The sequence below is a fragment of the Poecilia reticulata genome, chromosome 14, assembly GCF_904066995.2.
Source record: "Poecilia reticulata chromosome 14, P_reticulata-male-v2, whole genome shotgun sequence".
Taxonomy (NCBI): domain Eukaryota; kingdom Metazoa; phylum Chordata; class Actinopteri; order Cyprinodontiformes; family Poeciliidae; genus Poecilia; species Poecilia reticulata.
This window is the reverse complement of record NC_088843.1, coordinates 5,319,836-5,342,139: the sequence shown is the minus strand read 5'-3', so window position 1 is coordinate 5,342,139 and position 22,304 is coordinate 5,319,836. Positions and strand designations below refer to the sequence as shown.

Below are 22,304 nucleotides of genomic sequence, written 5' to 3'. Positions count from 1 at the left end.
CAGTAAAAACGGTTGCACCAAACATATTGATACTTTAATCCCATCTCCAGAGGTTCTGTGTTTTCAATTAGGCATGAACAAGACAGAGAGTTTACTATGAACACTTTTATTAAAGAGATGTCAGGTAGAAAAGGTCATCAGCAGAATCAAAGACGACATTTCTCTACCAGAACCAACTGCTGCTGACAACCAACCAGTCCCTCAGGTTCAGTTTCATAACCTGGCAACTCAAACCAAGTCTGCTTACTTAAAAACATTATTTTAAAAGAAAATGCATCTCATGAAACCATGATACGTTGCACAACGCAGATTTAAGCACACCATTACAAACCAGTGCTGCTTGCTTGTACTGTGGGACACAGACACGAGTCAAGAGGGAAGCAGAGCGGCCTTGAAATGCCAAAAAGACGATCACAAAATGTGTTTTTTTTAATATTCATTCTACTGAAATAAATGCGTGCAGTTCTGAATATTACAGAGTTGGGAATATGAACAGAGTAGGCAGGAATCTGTCTGATCGGATCTTCTTCCAGTAGTGTTGCAAAAACTAAATCCTCCGCTGAAGCATCGTGACTTCACAGCTGCAGGTGTGAAACATTTTGCTGATGCCGTCTCGTGACGAGTTAAGAGTGGAAAACGTAACTCTGGGTAAAGTGAAACCGCAAACATTTAAAATGCATCGAGTTCGGGTAAACTTGAAGACGCGTAGCTGACAAAACTAGGATTTTGTCAAACATCTCAGTTTCCTATTAAAAAAATCAACTTTTAAAACAAAAAGGTAACTAAGGGGAGCCACTGTTCCCAGAGTTGCTCATGTTCACATCAGGGGATTTCTGCCAAAGTCAGCTGATCATAACACAATTAGCATTAGCCCACGTCTGTCCTTCAGAAACCCCGCTCTGCTAACTCGCTATCAGTCTGTTCAGTTACGTTTGTGTTTATTTTGACAGATGTGACGAGCAGAGTCTTAAAGTTCAAAGAAAAAAATAAGTCTTTATTCATACTGACGCATTTCCGTACAAATATTAAATTTCCTGATTGGCTTGGCAAAGCGTTGTTTTGGCAACTGCTTTCAAAACTCCACATGTCGACGCTTCCCTTCTGCCAAAACCGCTCAAAGATCAAACTAAAAGCAGAACCAAAGATAGGACAGCTTGTCTGTCAGTGTCTGTGCAGGTCCATTTCCCAAATGTAACTCAAACTTCAAGTATTTTTTTTTATATATATATATATCTTTGTACTACTTTTCTGCATGACATGCAAAAACGCTTTGCGGCCAGAGGAGATTGGCAAAAGGAGAGGACATAAAACACCTGGCATGAGATGACAGCAGGAAATGAGGTGGCATGAATGTTGACACCATGTCGACTGCTGCATGAATACATGAACGGAATAAAGGGTGAAAGGTCATCCAGGTGAGGCAGTACAAAGGGTGAAGTAGAGGGGGGTGAGGGGGTGCAGCAACGCCCCCCTCTGTGTCCTATCGGTCCATTTCGTCCAGCAGGGGCGTGGCGTCTCCGGCGAGCGACATGGGCGTGCTCTCGATCATGGGGCTGGGCGAAGGCCGCGGCGTCATCCTCTGGGTTTTCTTCCTGTCCTCTGCTTCCTTCTCCTTCAGCCACTGTTCGGCCATCTTGCCCCAGTCGACCGCCGAGGAGGAGGCGCTGCTGCTCGGCCTGTAGGGGAGGAGAGAGAGGGATGTCAGGACTGGAGGTTCCCCACCGCCACCTGGTGGCAGAACGCCAACGCAGTCAGAAAAGCATCAGTTCAGAACAGGGACGCAAGATATCGATTAATGATTTAATCTAAAGTTCATTGATCTTATAGATCAACTAATGATTAATTGCCAAGCTGCCATTTTCTAAAAACCTGAGTTTTCTCTTGAATGAAGACGGCGTGTACGTGTGGGTAATTTCCTGGACGGCTACTTTTTGCTTTTACTTGAGTAAAAAAATGTAGTGCTACTCTTAGACGACTGCTTCACCTCTGGTTATTAATTCATCAGTTGGGACTAATTTTAATCTAACAAACCACAAATTGACAATCATTGATTAACTGTTGAGGACAAAATAAGTGCTTGAGGAGATGAACTCACTTTGGCTGCTGCGGCGTCGTCGGCGCCTGCTGCTGCTGCGGCGTTCCTCTGCGGGACGAGGAGGAGGAGGACGGCGTGCTGGAGGCGTGGCCGTGGTGGCTGCTGGCGGCGCCGTGGTGGCTGGGATGTGGCAGGTGTGGGTGGGCGTGTACGTGTGAGGACTGGGGGGTGGAGCCCGGATACTGGGGGGTGCCGAGGGCCTGCTGGCTCGGCGTTGTGTAGGAGTAACTGGGCGTCATCATGGGCGTCGCCATGGGCTGCTGCGGTGTAGCAAACACCTGCGAGGAAACAAAGACCTCAGAATTAAATCCTTTGTTATGTGTGGCTGAAGTGCAGCTGTAATTATCTCAAAATGACTCGGCTTCAGTCTGAAATAAAGTCTTAGCTTCCACAACTGATCACTGATGTCTTACTGCTAATGTTTCACTTACTCTTGGTAATGCTGTGCCTAAACAGAAGGTGACATTTATCCTGAGCTGCAGCGATTTTCTCTAAGCCTCCTGTTTCACTAACACCACAAGAGCTCAGGTCGTCTTGTATCTTTCATCACCACAAATAGACCGCTGCATCCTCTAGAAATCATGAAATGAAGCTTTATTCGGCCTGCTTTAAGCCCCAACAGTTACATGATAAGCAGAGGAGCTGCCTCCCCCTCCTCCTGTGCTGCCGCCGTAGCCGTACTGGCTGGAGCCCCACTGTGCAGGGGTGGCGTTGGGGTTCTGGCCCTGGCCCGTCACCGCGGCGATGGCGTTGAACATCTGGGAAGTCATGTTGCGTGGGAGGGCGTTGACGGCTCGCGTTAAGTCTGAGGAGGAAGGAGGGACAGAGTTTGTAAAATTCAATCACTTCTTTGAGCTTTTCCAGCATCTTTCTCTGGAGAAAATACAAGTGAATTATTCACTATTATATGGTTTTATTTATTACTGTTATTGTGATAGTATTCTATATTCTAGGGGAAACAAAAAGAAAAAGAAAAGTTAGGAAAAGTCTATTTCACTTGTATCGTATAGAACTGACTGAACTAAGAACTAATTCAACAAAATAATCCCCTAATTTCAGTTACGTTGTTTAACGTTAAAATAAAACCAACTTTTATCCCGGTTACACAAATCAATTGAGCCATTTGACAATAAATATTCATGATGTCACAATAAACGACCTTCCTGCTCAAATTAGACGCTTAGCAAAGTATTTAAAGTTACAAAAAGAAAACGCTGTTTCCAAATTTAGGCTTTTAATCAAACTGTACAGTTTGAATATCAAGCACTTTCCAACCCTTGAAAACATTTTCAAGGATTTCAAGCACCTGCCCGAACCCTGGAGGGAATATGTTGCACTAAAAAATGCGTCAGGATTTTAGTGTGGAGGAATCTGGACTCACCTGCGATGTTAATATTGGCTGGCGTTGCGTTGAGAGATGCAGGGGTTCTGGTTCTGCTGCTGTTGGTGGGAGTGATACCTGTGAAGGGGGAGAAAATGTCAGACCTCTGCGGCGCTTTAACGGATTTATGAGGCTCTTTCAGTGAAAGTTACTGCTTTAATACCTGGCACCGGCTCCTGATAGTGGTCCTTGAACCATCGAAAGAGTCCGTTCACTGTGGGAAATATCTGGGAACGGTACCGGAAACCATCTGGGGTGATGGTCACATACTCAACCCTACAGGCAGAAGGAAAAAACAAGGACATTTAGCTTTAACACAGTTTATTTCACAGGATTTTTTTCCATTTTCTTTTCTTTTGCCCCAAATTAAAATAGTTCAGATTATTGTTTTATTTCTTATTACTAAAAGATGACTTCATGTAGAGGTACAGTAAAGTTAAAAGCTGCTTTCTGCCTGAAGTTCTGTGGAGGAGAATCCACCTCAAACAGTAACTTTTTATCAGAATCTGTCCGTCTCTAAAAGAAAACTCGGTGTTCTTTGTAAAAACATTTCACCAAGCCGTTATTACAACGAGACGTTCGACCTACCGAGGTTTTCCACGAGGCTGGTAGCCCAAAATAAACTTTCCTGGCAGTTCTTTGCAGGCTGAAATAAAGTAAGGAATGAAAGTCGGCTTCTCTCGCTTCGTCCTGATCAATAATTCCTCCATTTTCTATCAAAGACACAACAAAACAAACGGCATGAGAAGACAGAGGACTACAAATAAATGACAATCTAAAGACAGCAGAAAAAAGAAATCCATGCAAACCTCCTTATTTCCTCCATTGCAGTCCTGGAAGTATTTATGTCCCAACAGATCTCGTGCAAACGAGGCCATCGGCTGAATGTACCGAGCTGTAATTTCATCTAGATCTTCAAACTCCTGCAGAGCGGAGCAGCAAGTCGTCTTTAAAAGACGTGGCAACCACAGAAATATGTCCGAACGTTAAATGTGAAGTAAAATAACTCACCTCAGTATTGATCCAGAGTGTGTGGCCCAAGCTGAAAGCATTTTCTTTACCTTCTTCCCTCACATCCACGTGCTGGTAGATACCGTCAGCCACCTAAAAAGAAAACACGCAGATTGGAGACAAATTAAACAATAATGGATTGATAATAATCAATCCAAAGTTTATTTTGAGATTTACATTTTCTTTTTGCACCAGCTGAATTATCCCCCCCCCGTTCCCGTCTGTCTCGCTTACTTTCCAGGTGACGGTGAGGTGGTTCTCCCCTTTGCTGCTGGGCCTGATGATCAGGTCTCCCTGGTCCAGCGTCTCCATCATCTTCTCTGCCTGGCTGAAACTGATGTTGTGGAAGTTGGGGTGGGCGATCACACGCTTTATGTACGCTGAGGGGAGAAACCAGAAGTGCAATCGTAAGGAGCTCGACTGTGCGGGTGTATGAACTCTTTTTGTTTATACTGACGTGTGCGCTGCTGTTTCTTTTTGAGCTCCTCGTCCAGCTTCTGGTCCTCGGCCTCCATGTCAAAGTCGTAGTAACTGTCCTTGGGAAGCTTCCACTCGTTGTTCTTGTCCATCAGATCTGAGGTGCGGCACGTGAGGTCAACGCTGAACTTCTCGATATCGATCTTCATGATCCTGCAGTGAACCGTCATGCCCACCTGAGGCAACAGACGAACATTTTTTTTTAAAATCACACAAGTCAAAGGTTTATAGGACTGGGAATGGAGTTCTTTTTTGCAGGTGAAGTAAACAAAAGAAAAAAAAGTCAGCAAATCAAGCACGGATTATTCACCTTGACCCTCTCCTCAGGGTGTTTCACCACTTTGTCGCTCAGGAATTTGGTGGGAATGAATCCCTGGACGCCGTTATCTAGCCTGCTCCGAACCCCGATGGCCTGACCGGGACAGGAGCCGCTGTCAAAGTGATTCCACACCTAAACAAAGACAAAATGTCAGGAACAAAGACGACTCTCAGCTCTGAGAGTTCATTCTGTTTCCTTTTAGCGGCTCTGGTACCTCACTCAGCTCTGGGAAATTGTCCTGCTGGCAGAAGGGACACTGCCACAGGCCTGTGGCGTCGTTCCGGATGGCCTGGTCGTAGCTCTCTCCCTGAGGCCGCCGGTGAGCGATACCGGTCACTACACTCGTTATTAGCTTACCTGAAAGAAAAAGGGTGCAGAAATGTAAACAATGCAACACATTTTCCACCTGTGAGGTTTAGGATTTCTACTGCAAAGAGGTTTGTGAGTATTGGGAGTCTATGTGTACCGATATAAAAGGTCTCTGGGGTTTCCTTGGTGAGCAGATTGAAGACCTCCTCTGTGTTGGGAACTCTGTAAGGAACCCTGAGGTCTTTGTACCTGCAGCTCAGCTCTGCTCGGATGTCATACAGTGTGATTCCCTTGTTGCCGTAGCCCTACAGGGAGAGGAAAAAAGCAGAAAGAGACCGCCCGCCTCCTCAGCTTCATTTCACTCTGACTACGTCTTCACTGTCTGAGCATCTCCTCTCTCACTGCTCACTGACCTGTCTCTCCAGCTCCTCAGCGAAGGCGTCCAGGTCCAGATCCTTGAGGCGTTCCGGGTTTTCCAGGATCTCCTCCAGAGCTCCGGCCGGGTTCGCATCTTCTGCAGACTCGTCGTACTCGAGGGCATCAACGGCCATCTTGCGAGCCCACTCGTACGTCTCGGGGTGGACCCGAGAGCCGTCCAGCACTTCTATGTAGGAGTCCGTACTGCCGTGAGTTTCAGAGAGAAGATGTCGATTAAAAAAACAAAACAAACTGGTGCAACAATATGCCGTAGATATCAACATTTCTGCTTTTGTGTTAAATAAAGTTTCAAACAGTTTATTGTTATAAATCCCACGTTAATGCACCGACCTGTCGCCCAGTGATGCCGTGTCGATCTTGATGAAACCAGCGCAGTTGATGAAAACTTTGGGTCCCATGTGGCACATGGTGACCAGCTGCGTTCTGTTCTCCAGACGAGTGTTGTTCTGCTTTAAGATCTGCTCAGATAAACACAGATGGTCCGCAGACAGAAAATGATGAAGAAATGTTTGATTTGAATCGAGATGACCAGTGAAATTCTGACCTTGAGGAGGTGGGCTCCCTTCCTTGGCCCCAGACCGCAGACATACTGGACCAGGCTCTGAGTGTGGGGATGAGCAATCGCTCGGTTCACGTCCACACCGACCTCGTTGACCCGGTTGATGAATTCACAGTAGAGCGCGTTAAGCAAATCCTCCTTCACCACATGTTCCTAAGAAAGAGCAAACATTCATGAATATGTGCTTTAGGTGTACGCCATGTTTGTTTGACAAACAGAGCATAAAATGATGAGCATAAAAAAACCAAGCCTGTTCATTAGCATTAACCCTCTAAGGTCGTGGGTCGACTCATGAACTCTAACACTTACAGTCCTAAAAACTCATCCAAAACACTCCCAGTAAAATCCAAAACGTCACGCGCTCCGTTCTCTTCCCGTCTCCAAAACTCTCTCCACCGACAAAAACGTTTCATTAGTTGTTTTAGAAATGTGGTGCATTTAAGAAAACTGGAAAAATGGGTGTCGTATTGCAATCAAGCACTTCCTGGTCACAAGGCGTTCACCGAATGAGCAGCAAATGCGAAAAATGCTCACAAATTTATGGTGAAAATGCTTGATCATAAATCTGGTTTTATTTGGAAGTAAATAAAAAACAAAACTGACATAAAAACACAACTTTCATAAAGCTTGAAGTCAGTGCTGTCCAACCGAGTTGAAATGAGCATTTTTGTCACAGTAGCCTTTTATATGTGATTTACGGGTTAAAGTTCATGAATCCGCCTCCGAGGAGTCTCACCTGCAGTGGGTGTAACTTGAGGCAGAGAATGTCTTCATCGGTGCTGCAGACCTGAGCGTATTCGATCAGGGGATCCTGGATCTTCCTGGCGACGGAGACAGCTTGTCGCAGCAGGGGAGGGTAATCCCTGAAATCATTCTGCAAAAATAAGAAGGTTCTGATGAAAACCAGCAATACAACTGTAAAAAAAAAACAAAAAAAAACCTTGATGGTTAAAATGTTGCATAAAACTCAGTCTGCAGGATTAATCAAGAATTTACCTCCGACTTCTTGCTGTTCATGTACAGCGTGGCCAGTTCGTTGTCCACCAGCTCCACCCCGACGGCCGGCAGAGAAGACTCTTGCTCCAGCTCACTGATGGTCCTCTTGATGTCCTCCATGATCATCTGAGCATCTCTGCACAGGAAGCTCATATTTAGCCTCTTAGATCCGTCATAACTTCTAATAAATCTGATCAGTTCCTAAAGTACATTCAGTGTTTCCTGCTCAGTTATATTTAGCTGGTGTGGGTAAAATAAAAAACACAGTTTAGAAGAGACGTGGAGCTGCTATAACTTATAACTGCAGATCCACACAAAGGATGTGAAATGAAACTACTGTGGAGGATGCAGTGGAACAAAACTCTGTACTGAAATGTTAGGAACAACAATTTATTTGGCCACAAAACCATGTTTTTTAAGTGTTGAACATGATAAATCTTTAATACTTTATTGAAAATCCTTCATCCCAGTTATATCAGTATCAATAGGCACTGATATAATAAAATAACCAATTTCTCACCTATTCTCCCCAGCAACAGCCACTACATGAGGTTTCTTGCTGGAAAGAAACCTCTTCAGATTTTCAACGTCATGAGCCTGTAGGTGATGGAGACAACAGAAAAAATATTTCAAAAATTCACTCAGAGACCAAATCTGAACATCTAAAATCAAAACCAGTTTCTGTTTATGAACCTTTTTCTCTCTCTCGTCCTCCCTGAAGGCATTCCTCCTCTTCATGAAGTACGGCAAGCGCAGGAAGTCCACTACCTCTCCATCCCCGTTGATCAAAGCACAGAAAACTGGAGTGTCTCTGTCAGAGGAAACAGAAATCTTTAAAGCTCTTCCAAAAGCAAACGCTACATGATTTTCTATCTTCAAACTTGACTTCCTTGTATGAATTTTAGCAAAAGATAAGTAACTGTTGGACACCGACCTGCTGGGAGCGTAGGCCACACCCAGCACACGGATGCCTTTCCCCTGGCTCTCATCCATCAGGTCGTCATCTTCCTCCACCTGCTGGTCGGGCCGGTAAGGAGCCACCTTCAGCCAGTTATACAACCGGCGGCAGCAGGACTTTAAAAACAAATGAGAAACAAGTTATTTAACAATCATTTCAGAAAAATAGATCAGCAAGAAGTTTGCCTTGGGGGCAATCTGATGTAAAACTGTGGTGAATGTTAAAAGACTTATTGTGGATTGTCTGAGGCGTTACCTTGACGATGCTCTCTTTAGCCTCAGCGATCAGTTTGCTCTTGAGCTCTTTGGCCATCTGGGGGTAAAGGAACTGGTTGAGCGCTCGCTCTATGGCGAGCGTTCGCTGCCTGTTCCACTCCTGCACCTGGTGGCTGAACTCGTCCCTGTAGTAAAACTGCTTGATCTCATCAAAGTAGGTCTGGTCCCCAGCATACCTACAAAACAGAAGAAACACGGGAGTGAGGAGAGAACGTGAGCTTCAGCTCATCGTTTATTGAGCTTCAGCTCATCGTTTACTGAGCTTCAGCTCATCGTTGCTGAGCTTCAGCTCATCGTTTACTGAGTTTAAAGCTACAACTTTAAACTTTAAACTGATCCCCATTCAGGTCTGTGTCCGACAGTTACTTATCTTTTGCTAAAATTCATACAAGTTAGGAAACCAACTGCTGCTTAAAAAGTTTAGAATTAAGAGTTTATAATTTTATTAACCTCTTTATTTCCCTCTGTAAATTCAATAACGTTGTCAGTAATGTACAAAAAACTGAAGTAGAGTAGTGCATATTTTTAAAACAAAAGGAAAAAGATAAAGTTCTCAATTTTTTTCAATTGAAAAGTCAGAAATATGAAAGTCATAAACATTTAGTTGTGCAGATTCTTCAGCTCTGATGCCGTCACACAATGCTCACATTTAAACCGAGAGTAAATTACATAAAAACAAACGCTGTTATCAACTCTGATTAGGTGAATTTATTAAACTGGATTTTAAGTAGGGGTATCAGAGTAAAGGGGAAGTTATTGTTAACTTACCCTTTGACTCCTATTAGATCTATGCAGATATCAATGGAAAGAAGACCCTCGTCCTCTGCCAGGCACATCTTCAGGAACTGATCCCCATTCAGCTCTTTCACAGGTTTATTCTTCAGATATTTAAAGGAATATGCAAAATGAGCTTCGTCTACCTCCTGTTGGACAGAAAACAAGACGAGTTAGGAAACTGTTTTCCCCCACATGTCCACATTTAAAGCTCATTCTGCTCGTTCTCGTACCTTTTTGCCTTTCTTTGTAGGTTTGGTGTTGATCTTGGCTCTCTCCTGGAACGTCTGACGGAGAACGTGCCTGACCAGCGGCTCTCGGGCAATCTGCATGGCCACCATGTACCGGGTCCCTTCCAGCACCGCCTCGGGAGTCGAGAACTGACTGCAGATGTAATCTTTGGCCAGCTCCAGTGGCTCGGCGGGGAACTGCTCTGTCTCGTGGCGTTGGTAACTGTCTCGCAGATTCTCTCCGAACTGCTCTGGGGTCAATCCGAACTTTTTAGCCAGGCCGTCTGGTGGAAATATGGACACAGAAATATAACGGCGTTGCTCTGACACAACACTTGGTGGGATGTGTAGCAGGAAAAGTGACGAACCGAGTCCAACACTTTGACAGATGCTGTACATATCCCTACGAGACGCCAGCTTCAGGTCGGGACCTTTCTGCTCCTCCTCTTCTTCAACCTCATACTCCTCTTCCTCTCCTAAAATTAGAGAACGTCAGAACACGGCCAAAAAGGTTTCAACTCACCAGGAAATAATAAATCGGTTTTCTCGTGTAATCCTGCTTACCGTCTTCTGACACTTCTTTGATTTTCTTGAGTTTCTTCTTCTTGGATTTTGCCGCGTTCTGCATCTTCGGGATGTCTCGGCCGTAGTAGAGCAAAAAGTGATTGTAAACATCGCTCAGCTCTTCGAGAGTCTGCACGTCCTTCAGCCTTTAAAATGTGATAAAAGATGTTGGAGTTTACTAGAACTGAGAGGCAGACACAAATACATTTAAAAACATGAACTTTATTGTGCTGCTGCGTGTTTTCCTGTGCAGTCCAGTCAGAAACAAGCCGTACCGCTCCATGTCTGCTGTGTCCAGAGGGCGGATGCCGTCAGCCAGCGGTTTGTCCGGGTCTGCAGATATCTGCTCAAACTGGAAGGACTGCATCTTCTGGAACAGACGGGTCAGGTTCTGCTTCCGGGTTTTCAGCTGCGTCCACTGATCAGAGGAAGGAAAATTAAAAAGTCAATAACAGATTGAAGACTTTCATCATCCAGTTTTTGGTAGAGAGAGAAGAGAGAAAAACAATAAATCATGCAAATGGAAATTAAGAATTATATTTATAATCAAGCTTATTTAGAAGCAACATGTACAGTATAATTGTTTAAGTGTTGAACTTGTGATAAATTGCTTTGAGAGAAGCTGGTTGTTAGAATACCTTCTCATCCCACTGCCACACCTTCCACAGGTCGTTGATGTTCAGCTCTGGCTCTACATATTCCTTTCTATAGAAAGCTATGAATGGAACCTGGAGAAAAGGTTTCAACATAAAACAAATCTGTCAGGTTCTAGATTCCAACATGGAAACAACTCAGTAATGAGTTGAAGTTTCACGACTTGATGAAACCCACCGCACCTCAAACTGCTGATTTCTCATGAAGTTCAGAGCCTCTTTGATTTTGGCAATGGTGCTGGGTCCTTTCCTGCTGAAGTTTGTTGTGGTTCCTCTATCAAGATAGTCGGTGCTTTCCTTTAGTGGTCATCAAAACAGAAAGAACATTAATATTTGTGAGAATAAGCTTGAAAACGAGACCCAAAAAGTGGACTAAACAGGGATGAAGTCTTTAGATTCTGCCTCAATGATAATCTTGAATAAAAATACCACAACATCACAAAATGTAAAAATAAAATCTACAACAAAAAAGTGCAGGTTCTGTCTTCCAGCTTTTCTGTTTATATAACTTGTTGGATTTAATTAAACAGAGGTAGCAGAGCTCCTCTACATCTTGATTCCGATAACCAGTCTGTGCTTAATGAGGCCTGGAACGAAACCAGTACCTGCATGGAGATGGTCAGAGTGGAGAATCCGTGTCTGAAGATCCACTCTGCTTCTTCCTCCAACTCATCATCCTCAGCAGGTTTAACAGGGATTGAACGCAACTGCAGAGCAGAGCAGCAGCAGATCCAGCAACAACGCCAAGCTCAACATGGAAAACCGGGTTTACACAAACAGAACCAGCAGCACAGACCTGGAACCGCTCTGGCATGTCAGTGGAGCGGATCTCGTTGTCCTGGTCGGTCATGTGACTGCTCTCCAGCTCGCTGGGCTCATACAGCTCAAAGATGCTCTTCCTCCCCTGCCTCCTCTTGGTCTGCTTCTTGGGCCGGTCCCAGCCCTCTTCGTCTTGATCCTCCTCTTCCTCTTCCCCCTGGTCATAGGCGTCTGCGTCAAAGTCGGCAAAGTCAAAGTCTCCGCCAAAAATCTCCTGGGCCTCCTGGAGGGCTCTGGAAAACAAAAAGAGAAATCTGTTTTCAGGGATTCCTGACGTCAACCTTCCACACTGATGGATTCGTTTCTTAGAGAAAACATAAAAAGACACAAAAGCGTCTCGCTGGAAACATTTTCAGGACAATAAATTTCAGCAGAAATCTGGGAACTCACGCGTCTGTGTATCCTGAGAACTTCTTTCCTCTCTTCTTGGTGATGGGCTGTCCGTCATCATCCACGATAAAATCATCTATGTCTGTGGGTCAAACACACACTCGCATTAACACATCGAGAGTTACAACATTAACAACAGGATCTCTTTTAGATCTTTTTGCCAACCTGACTCTTCATCTTCGCCCTCTTCTTCCTCGTCTGCTTGTTGAATGGGTTCGTCGACGGCTTCGCCGTCCTCCAGCTCTCCCTCACCGTCAACGTGAAAAATCTCATCCGCGATCAAGTCCTTCTCGTCGTCATCTTCATCGTCGTCCAGCATTTTAACGCGGTCGTATTTCTTCTTCTATAAAACAAGCCGATAAGCAGGTTTGAGATTGAAAAAGGAGGCAACGAAAGAGCGGAAACATCATGTGTTCGACGCTGAACGGGAGGAAAATATTTTATTTTCTTACCCTCCTTTTCACTTTGACACCAAGATTTTCCTCAATCAAGTCAAGATCATCGTCGTCCAGGCAGTCATCGTAAGCTACGACAAAAAAACAGGAAAAAGGTTTGGCAACAGAGACGAGATGAATTTACATTTACAATAAATAAACAAATGATTTGTACTTCAACATCTTGTGTTTTTTGTGACATAAAAATATTGGCATTTCAGCTGGAAAACTAAAAAACATCTTAAACATTTTTAATTTGCTGTTCAGTCACAAACTAAGAATCATTTTAGCCGTTCCTACCCAGAACCAATAAATCCCATCTGAATATATATTTGGATCCATTTCTGAAAAAGGAAAACATGAAGGTAGATTTTTTTTTATCTGTTTAAGCAAACCTTTGTTTCTCTGGATTTAAAGTGGGAGAAACTTGAGGAAAGAGAGAAGATTTAAAGGAAGAGATTAATTTTTTTCCCCTCAATGTGATAAATTTTTCCAAAACAATATTAAAACTTTTGTCAATTTCTGTGCAGGTTTCATTTGAAGTTTACGTCATGTAATAAAAAAACCCATTCAGTTGGTGAACGCTTGTTCATTTAAATCAAGGGATTCATCATCAGCAGTTAATTTTTTTATGATCACTGCGTTCTGATTTGTGTTTTCTTTCAGCAGTGTATTCACAACTAGCAGCTCACAACTGGAAAGAACAAGTTGCTCAAACACTTACTGTGTGTTCTTCTCAATCTAAATGCATCTGATGATATTTTGAAAAAAAAATTGCAGCTGTATAGCCAACAATGCCTTTGTGGTTTAATCATTTTAGCAAATCAAACACAATGATAAAAAAAAAAAAATAGAGGTAAATGGTAAAGCAAAGGATATTTCCATTCAAATGTCAGAATCAAAACCACAAAAGCTTGATCAGAGCATCTCTGCTGTAATCCATGTAATAACACAGTTAGTAGACATTTATTACATCTACAAATAATTTAATAATAGTTTGATTAGTGATATTAGACACCGTTAAAATTAACATCAAGTAAACTTACTCCGCTTTTTCCGCCAATGTTTTACTTCCTCCTCTGAGTCGCTTCCTGCACCACTGTTGCTTTTCCCGGCCTCTTCTTCCCCCTCTCCCTCCTCATCATCATCGTCGTCAATTAGTCCGCGTAGATTTCCGTGCTCATCCTGCTCCTCTGGATTCTCAACATCCTCTTCTTCATCTGTTGTGAAATGAGGAATGAGAAAACCGAAAGCCCTCAAAGGTTTCGAGCTAAAGCGTCCGCATCTTACCATCTTCCTCCAAGAACCTCTGGGTCTTCTTAGGTTTCAGGTCGCTCTCTTCAAACTCCTCCTCCGATTCCTCGGCCTCGCTATCAATGAAGTCTGACATGGCTGCGGTGGCTGGGAAGACGCACAACGCTGTGGGACGACAACTTCCCTGACACCTAAACGTGCATCAGGGTCAACAAGAAGCTGTCATGTCATGTTTCAATGATTTTGAACATTTTAACACATTAATGTGTAACACACAATCCAACTGCTTTTATTTGAAACAGAAATGCAACAATTAACCCTACCGCAGCAATAATGTAACAATTAATTGCATAATTTATTGGCAAAGTTTAAGTGGCTCTGCTTTAAATTTAACATTATGGCTGACGTTTGATGTTTTTGAGTCTGAAAATAACAGAAAAATGAATCAGACAACTTTGAGCCAGAGGACCAGCTGTGTGTTGCTACAGATGGGGAAGGGTTTGTACTATATAATCCTTCCACCCCCCCAAAAAACTGTTTACTGCAGGATATTCTCTGGCATCTCATTAAAATAACTTAGACTCAGGAATAGGCCAGCAACTGCTGGTTATGTTGAAAATGGTTCAAAAAAGATAGTTTCAAAACTACTAAAATGTTCACTGTTAAAATCCTTTTGGTAAGATGTGAGATAACCTTACAGAGTAATGAAGAGTTTTCTTTGACTGTATCAAGCAGAGTCCTGCACATTTATCTTTCATGTAGGAAAGAAAATCACCTGTTTGGATAATAAAGAAGCACAACCCATAAATGTAATATTATGTTTATGTCACTACTTGGGACAGAAAGAGAACCGAATCCTTGTTTTTTGTTTTACATTTATTTAGCTAAAAAAAGCAGCAGCAGCAGTAAGAGGATAATCTCGCTGCAATGGAGGACTGAGATTCAAAAGTCCTTTCCTCCCTCAAAGCCCTTAGACTTTTACATAATGATTCTTCATTTGTGGCACAGAGAATTAACATTAATAGAGATTAAATTATTCAGGCCAGGGATAAAACCGGGATTGCTTTGAGTCTGAGTCGTTATTTTCAGTCAATAAATTATAATACCTGCGTTACAACAAGAAAACTACAACAACGCTTTTAAAAATATGTCGCAGTGCGTAGATCCAACATCGTCGGAATTAACCACAAGGCAAACTGCCTCCAATACAATAACTAGCTACATATGCAAATACTGCTACCTGGTGAGAATTAAATATTTCCTTTTAACGAATGATAAATAGTACAACTGGTATGTTACAACCCGTTAGAACAACAAAATGAAATCACGCTAACATTACTAGCAAAGTTAGCAAGTTAGCTAACGACAAATCGTTCTACACTGGAGTGATTTCATGCTAAACGGTTTTATTGACATTTTAATGACTAAAGGTAACAGTAGAAATCCAGTTGCAACAAGTTCGCGGTAGTGGAAAATAAACCGTTGCTTCTGAAGCCAAGCTTGGAGGCGACCATTAGCAAGCTTACGCGTTAGCGTAGCGGTGCGTTAGCTTGAACAAAAACAAGCAGCGTTAGATTTAACGACCGTTACCAATACGTCATAATGTTGACATCTTTCTAAAAAGTCAACAATGAATTTCAACTTACACGTCTCAGTGTGGTGATATAGCCCGAATATGGTTTTAATAAAAACTGTTTAATGCTGTGTTTTGCGTTTCTGAGCTTACACTACTAAAAATGGCCGAGAACAAGCGGCGTGATGACAATTCCGGTGTAATGTAAAATTGTGCGTCCCGGAAAAGATTCACCTTCTTCTTTTGTGTAAGTAGTACACCAACTCTATGGCGGATTGCCGCCACCTAGTGGACACTCATTTGGAACCAACAAACGTGCAAACAATATAATCAGGCCTCTTGCTTGCGTCTAGAGAGGATGAGGAATAATTCAAATAAATTTAACTAGACGTGAACTTAAATATTTTGTTTCTCACACTATCACTAAACAACAATAATAATCATCATCAACGTAAAAATCATAATATGATTGATTTGATTGCTTTATTCAACACACTCATGGTCCACAGTCTGTTATCTACCAATATGGTGGTAGTAGTCAGATAACTGAAAGAAAAAAAATCAGGATTTACATCCCTGCTGTTATTTGCACAGTTTAATTTTGTTGTAGTCTGTTGTTTTTACGCACTTTTTATTATTATTGTTATAATCTGCATATGAGATACAGCAATAAATGTATAAGCAACCAAAACTGAACGCCATAAATCATAAAACATTCACCGCCTCACGAGAAAATGGGTCTTACATTACGCAACGGAACTTCCTCCAGGAGTTGAGGCGCAGACTTAGATGGGTGACTAAATATTTTGTAGCACCCATATGGAACTTCTGCCTTCCATGATGGAAAAACGATGCCCCCTGCTGGTTTATCTTAAAGTCCACAAGAAAAGATAAAGAAAAAGAAAAGATAGCAGTACATATAATCTGCGCTCTGTAATCTTATATTTTGAAATAAGTTGAAAATGTGTTCAGTTTAACCAATTATATCAAAGTATTACCAAGGCACGGTCAGTTAGTAGGCAAAAACAACGGAAAGCACAGAAAGTACCTACCTTAGTATTCCAAGTCGCTAGAGGCGCTAGTTCCATGTTTTCAGATGGATGCTGTACAATTGTAATGACGTAGCGAAAACTGATACAAATCTGAAAAGAGCCATAGACCGGTGACAGCTCGATTTTGTGGTGTTGTCGGAATGGATACCTCAAACTGTCCGAATTTTCTAGGCTTTCTACTCAGAATTTTCGTACTACTCTCCAGCATCTGTGGGCTGTCCGTTGGCTCCGAACTCAGCTTTGTTACGTGCGGATCAGTTATTAAACTTTTGAATGTAAAGCACAACGTCAGGCTGCACTCGCACGACGTTCGCTACGGATCTGGTGAGTTTAAACGTCAACGAATGATTTAATGTAAAAATTATGTTATCGCAACTTTCAAGCACCAGCAACGGCTTTATTGATCAATCACATCTGTAAACGTGTCCTTACTGAATAGGATATCACCGGTTTCTGTGTTCAAAGGTTCTCAGTGGGTTAGTGTGACATATTTCACTTCATATTGGCTCCATATCGCATATGTTGTCGGTTATTTGTGTCCACAACTGAACATAACGCCGATTTAAAGGTTTCCTACACAATCAGGTGTAATTTTGAGCCTTTTTCAGTCGTTTTTTTACTATCCCTTCAATGCGTTGTCACCTTTCTTTCACTTAAATTAAGTTTTACTGTTTAATCAGGCATTTTGTGTTGTTAAAAATGAAAATACCCTGAAAATAAAAATACTTAAGTCAAAACCAAAGTGCACATATAATGCTCAAACGTGTACTTTTAGGTCAGAAGTACACAGTGCCTTGCAAAATCCATTCTTCTTAAATTATTTTATATTTTGTCTTGTTACAGCCTGTAACTCCTACTGGGATTTTATGTGACAAAGTAAAATAACAGTGCTTGTTTATGAATTAAAGAAAATCAAAACATGGTTTTTAATATTTTCTAAGAATTTATAATAAAAAACAACTAAACCAAGTGGCATGCATTTGTATTTAGTGTTCTGTCCTCAGAAATGATAAGTAAAACCTAAGAGCCCATCTGTGTGTAATACTATCTCAGGATAAATCCAACCATTTGTGAAGGCTTCAGAGGTTTATAGTAGAAAATTAATTAACAGGCAGCTTTTAAAAAACCAAAAACACACCGGAAGGGTCAGACATAATATGGAAACGTTTAAAGCGGAGAAATCGCTAAATCGCGCAGTTAATGCCTCACAGAGCGCGGCTTAACACATCATCTGAAAATGGATAGATTAAGGCACAAAATAAAACTTAAGCTGGCAGGCTGGGTAAGGGAGTATTAATGAGAAAAGCAGCCAAGAAACGAACAACAAATCTGGAGGAGCAGCAGTGATCCACGGCTCAGATGAGATCATCTGCTGACAGGAACCTCACACATCTTTTATAGAAGAAATAGTCTTGTTAATGTCGAAAGGAAACCATAACAAGACAATAGATATGAAACTGGGTGAATGTTTCCACCATCCACCAAGAAAATAAACACCAACGGAGAGAAAGAGCTGCAAGGAACCCATTTAGAGCAAATCATAGTCAAAGATCTAAATCCAATCATGAATCAATGGCATAAGTTAACTAATTTCGGCAGACTGGTAATCAGCCAATACTTGCACGTGAAACCGATGTTATCCACCGATCTTTTCAACCTCAGCAAACGTCTAAAAATCACTCGCTCTCCTCTTCTGTGATTTGGCTGTTAGTCCCACCCACCCTGTCTGCACACTTCTGCTATATTTAGCAACATTTCAAACAAACAAGCAAATTGGTATCAGTCAAAATCGAAATCAGCAGGTTTTTCACTCCTAGATGAGATCAATCCAATCTGATGTAATAAAGTTATGTTTAATTCTGCAAAGAAGAACTCAGAGGATTCCTAGGGAGACTAAAGAATAGTGTAGATCACACTGCTCAGGTTTTTACATGTTAAAGAGAAAAAATAAAACATGGTTCCCAGTTATGCATTACTTATTTTTGGGCTATATATATATATATATATATATATATATATATATATATAAAAAATCCAGATAAGACACAAATGTTTGTAAGTAGACAAACCTGAAGTAAACTATTAAGATTTGTTCTGTAATTCCCAGTAAATGTTGAAACATCTAAAATGTAAATGGACTTGCTTTTTATTTCGTAAAGTAGTCGGTTTGATCTCTTTGAAATAAAAGCCATAAACTCTGTGCGGCAGGCAGTGGGCAGCAGTCTGTGACGGGCGTCTCTGCGGTGGAGGACAGCAACAGCTACTGGAGCATCCGAGGGACGAGCGGCGCCTCCTGCACTCGGGGAACGGCGGTCAAATGCGGGCAGACGATTCGCCTCACTCATGTCAACACGGGCCGCAACCTGCACAGCCACTACTTCGCCTCGCCGCTGTCCTCCAATCAGGTGATTTATTCATTTATTTAACCTCCACTGGGTAAGTTCTCATTTTCAACAACAGCAGAATTTTATAATACAAACAAACAAAAATACAACCATATTCATACTGACTAAACACGCTATATTAGGGATGTCATGATTATACATTTTGCTGGACGATAAATTGCTAAACAACAATGTTCTTGTTTGTGACCATTATCAATTAATATAATGATAATGGCTTAATACACTGAAAAAAACACTAAATCCTATCAAGTATTTTTGTTGTTTCTAGCGCAAATATCTTAGTAAACTGGAAATAAGACAAAACTAACTGAGAAGTAACCTTTCAGCAAGACATAGCAGGTTGTTTTAAGTAAATAATTCCTTAATATTGATTTTAAAAAAAGCATTAGCTCCACTGGCAGATTATTTCACTTATAACATGGGAAAATGTCTTGTTATAAGTGAATTTATCTGCCAGTGGAACTAGTAATTGTTGTTGGAAATATTGATGAGTGAGTGAAGGTATGGAGGGTTTTTTAGATTAATTTATACAATAATTATTAATGTGAGGGAATAGAGTGAGTGTTGGTTTACAGGTGAGTGTAGACGTATGTGTTGTGATGCAGAGGGGATTTCAGAGTTAGAAGGATTACACAGAAAGCTCCCTGCTGAGGTTGGTTAAAATCGTTCACATGTAAAAAAAAAAAACAGCCTTGTAATTTGTAGGCTTATTTAAAAAAATAAAACGGATTATTAAAATGTTTCAGAAACGTGCCAGAATTCACCAGCATGCAGTCATATTCAAGCCGCCTGACTAAACATAGTAACTAAGTCTAAATTAAGTATGTGCAAATGTAAAATAATAATAAGTTACCCTTCGAGTTTATTTATGCTCTGGGCCAAATTTATATTATTAAACTGAACTAACTGAAAGCAGATTCAGGTATGAAGTATGAAAAAACTGTTTAGCTTCAATAATAATTAGAAGAAAAAAAAATTTGCTAAACGATATATTTTGATTTTATGTGTTATTTGGTAGCCATTATTTTTACCCTTTCTGCATTTCAATCCAAACAGATGGAATCTGCGTTCATACTGCAGCCTGAAGTGAAGGTCACTTCAGGTCACTATGTATCGATACGTATCCGATTCAAATGTGGCCTAACATCCAGGTCGCATTCCGACCTGAACGTCACTGATACTCGACAAACGTCACTATTCTGCGTCCTGAAACGCGCAAGCGGGATGAAAAACAACAAGCATGACGGACTAAAATGATGATTAAGTTGTTAATATGCTGCTCCGGTCGGACAACAACCTCAGATGTGTAAGCTAAGCTCCACCGTTAGCCTCCATGTTTACTTCCGCAAACACGGAGCACTTCTTCTTATGGCGGTTGGCAGAACACTGAGAACGCTGACGTTATTGCGCCCTCTACTGCGCATGCGGGAAACGTTCAGGTCGTTTCTGGCTCACACTGGAGATCACATGCAGGTCGCGTTTATTTGGCAAAAACATCCGATTCGACAAAAAGTCGGAATTGGGTCACTTCAGGATGCAGTGTGAACGCAGCCAAAAATACATATAAAATGTATAAATCAGGTAAAAACAAGACAATAAAACAATGAGAACCTCTAAAAATAATGGGGATTAAATCTAATAAAAATGTTACATTGAAAAGTAAAATATCCAAACAGCTAAAAGTGGAAATGAGATAATTATAAATAAATAAAATGTAAGTCAGAAACAGCAAACATCATCCAGTCGAAAACATATTCAGTATTTGTTACTCAAATTCGACCTTGTTGTGGTGTCTTAAAATAGGATTTTGTTGTCACTACTCTAAGCAAAGAATATGGATTATTTGGGGCAGAACCAGAACTTTTTGGCCGAGTAACGCCTTGGATCAGCTGGATAAACGCTCATAAAGATCTTCAGACAAAAATGCTGATCAAACATTACAAAGAAGCTGAGCTGCTTTAACATAAAATGAAATAAATGAAGGGCGACTCAGTACTTTTGCACAGGGTACTTTTGCTGCATGCAAAAAAAAAAAAAAGACGAGAAGCAGTACCAGACATGTCTCATCCTCTCATGTGGCGCTCGTGTCTGCAGGAAGTGAGTGCGTTTGGCGAAGAAGGGGAGGGCGACCACCTTGACGAGTGGACAGTCCAGTGCAGCGGATCTGTGTGGAAGCGCGAGGAATCCGTCCGCTTCCGCCATAAATCCACCGACGGCCTGCTGTCCGTGACGGGGGAGCAGTACGGGCGGCCAATCCACGGGCAGATGGAGGTCCACGCCATGTCGAATCCCAGCCAGCACAGCTTGTGGAAGGTGATGGAGGGCGTCTTCATGAAGCCGAGCGAGAGCCCAGCAGGCGGCCGGGACTTTGCTCACACACACACAGAGTTCTGACTTTCCTCTGTTCATCCTCAGCTACATCTGTACCAGCAGCCACCTTCACTGTCCCAAAATGTTTAAGTCCGTGGATAAGAACCGTGAAAGATTCAGCAGCCACACTCAGTTGGAAAAAATTAGTAAGCCAGACATATTTGAACCTTCTTTGTACCTTCCATGTTTTTTGCGTTAGGTCCAGATGGGGGTTTCTTCTCTGCTGTTGGTTGTTACTCTGCAGCTCAGGAAGCCTTCTAAGTGAACATATTGTTTCACTTGTGCCTTTATCTGCCAAAACAAGAAGTAGGTGTTTACATTGCAATGAAAGCATTTTATATGTTAATCCTTTATGGCATTTAGGCCACACACCTCCAAGATCAAAACTCAAACAGTATTCCTGTCTAAAATTACCCCTTTTTTCTTATAAATTATTCCACATGCCAGAACAAACTTTGTTTAGGATTTTTTTTCCTCTTTAATGATGTTGTTACTTGTCAGTGTTCAATTGGTTCTTAAGTCTCGGGAGAGTGCAGTGTTACAAACGCAGACGTTTTATTACGACATCAAACTGACAATGAATACCTCATAATAAAGATTTTTTTATGCAAACAGTCTTCAGCGTGACTTTCTTTTCTTTAATTTGATGTCAAGCAGTTTTCATCACCTCATAAATCCTTTAATTAATAAAGGATTTGCCAGTGAGGCAAGCTGCTAATGTCTGTCTGGACCATTAGACGAGCCTAATGCCTTGTTTGTCCAGATAATGGCATATTTGGGTTCATTATCTGACAGATAATGGGGTTTGAGGGGATGAGGGAATCAGTTAGGAGGATAATCTAACTTGTATTTGACCTGCACATTTACAATGAGTCCCGATGCTGAAGCTGCTCTGCAGGACGTGCAGCGAAGCGTTAGTTCACTTTAGTTCACAGACTTCATTGTTTTTTTTACGCAGCAGTTCTTGT

The 22,304-nt window shown here is 41.8% G+C and overlaps 2 protein-coding genes across 2 annotated transcripts; one reads left to right on the top strand and one right to left on the bottom strand.

Annotated features, from left to right (window-relative positions):
* Window positions 1-90: 90 nt before the first annotated feature.
* On the bottom strand, window positions 91-16,647 carry supt6h (SPT6 homolog, histone chaperone and transcription elongation factor). The gene is given in 39 exon segments (XM_008427392.3): window positions 91-1,676; window positions 2,096-2,239; window positions 2,242-2,373; window positions 2,722-2,900; window positions 3,477-3,554; window positions 3,640-3,752; window positions 4,065-4,189; window positions 4,286-4,399; window positions 4,488-4,580; window positions 4,722-4,867; window positions 4,945-5,140; window positions 5,275-5,415; window positions 5,498-5,640; window positions 5,750-5,897; window positions 6,006-6,213; window positions 6,361-6,488; window positions 6,575-6,742; window positions 7,326-7,463; window positions 7,586-7,721; window positions 8,106-8,182; window positions 8,279-8,396; window positions 8,520-8,659; window positions 8,799-8,994; window positions 9,587-9,741; window positions 9,826-10,106; window positions 10,191-10,298; window positions 10,387-10,532; window positions 10,662-10,804; window positions 11,025-11,114; window positions 11,223-11,336; window positions 11,645-11,746; window positions 11,836-12,091; window positions 12,249-12,330; window positions 12,414-12,591; window positions 12,701-12,774; window positions 13,729-13,902; window positions 13,973-14,127; window positions 16,255-16,379; window positions 16,562-16,647. Coding segments are annotated over 39 exon segments (5,739 nt in total). The 5' UTR covers window positions 16,598-16,647; the 3' UTR covers window positions 91-1,217.
* A 54-nt stretch (window positions 16,648-16,701) lies between these two features.
* Window positions 16,702-21,948, top strand: sdf2 (stromal cell-derived factor 2). The gene is made up of 3 exons (XM_008427391.3): window positions 16,702-16,885; window positions 18,770-18,966; window positions 21,061-21,948. Exons 1-3 carry the CDS (start codon window positions 16,702-16,704, stop codon window positions 21,358-21,360), a joined length of 681 nt encoding a protein of 226 aa, XP_008425613.1. The 3' UTR covers window positions 21,361-21,948.
* Window positions 21,949-22,304: the final 356 nt, after the last annotated feature.

Coding starts and splice junctions, on each gene's coding strand:
- sdf2 (XM_008427391.3), top strand. CDS start 16,702: ATGGATACCTCAAACTGTCCGAATTTTCTAGGCTTTCTACTCAGAATT. Junction 16,886..18,769: donor CGACGTTCGCTACGGATCTG/GTGAGTTTAAAC, acceptor TCTGTGCGGCAG/GCAGTGGGCAGCAGTCTGTG. Junction 18,967..21,060: donor CGCCGCTGTCCTCCAATCAG/GTGATTTATTCA, acceptor TCGTGTCTGCAG/GAAGTGAGTGCGTTTGGCGA.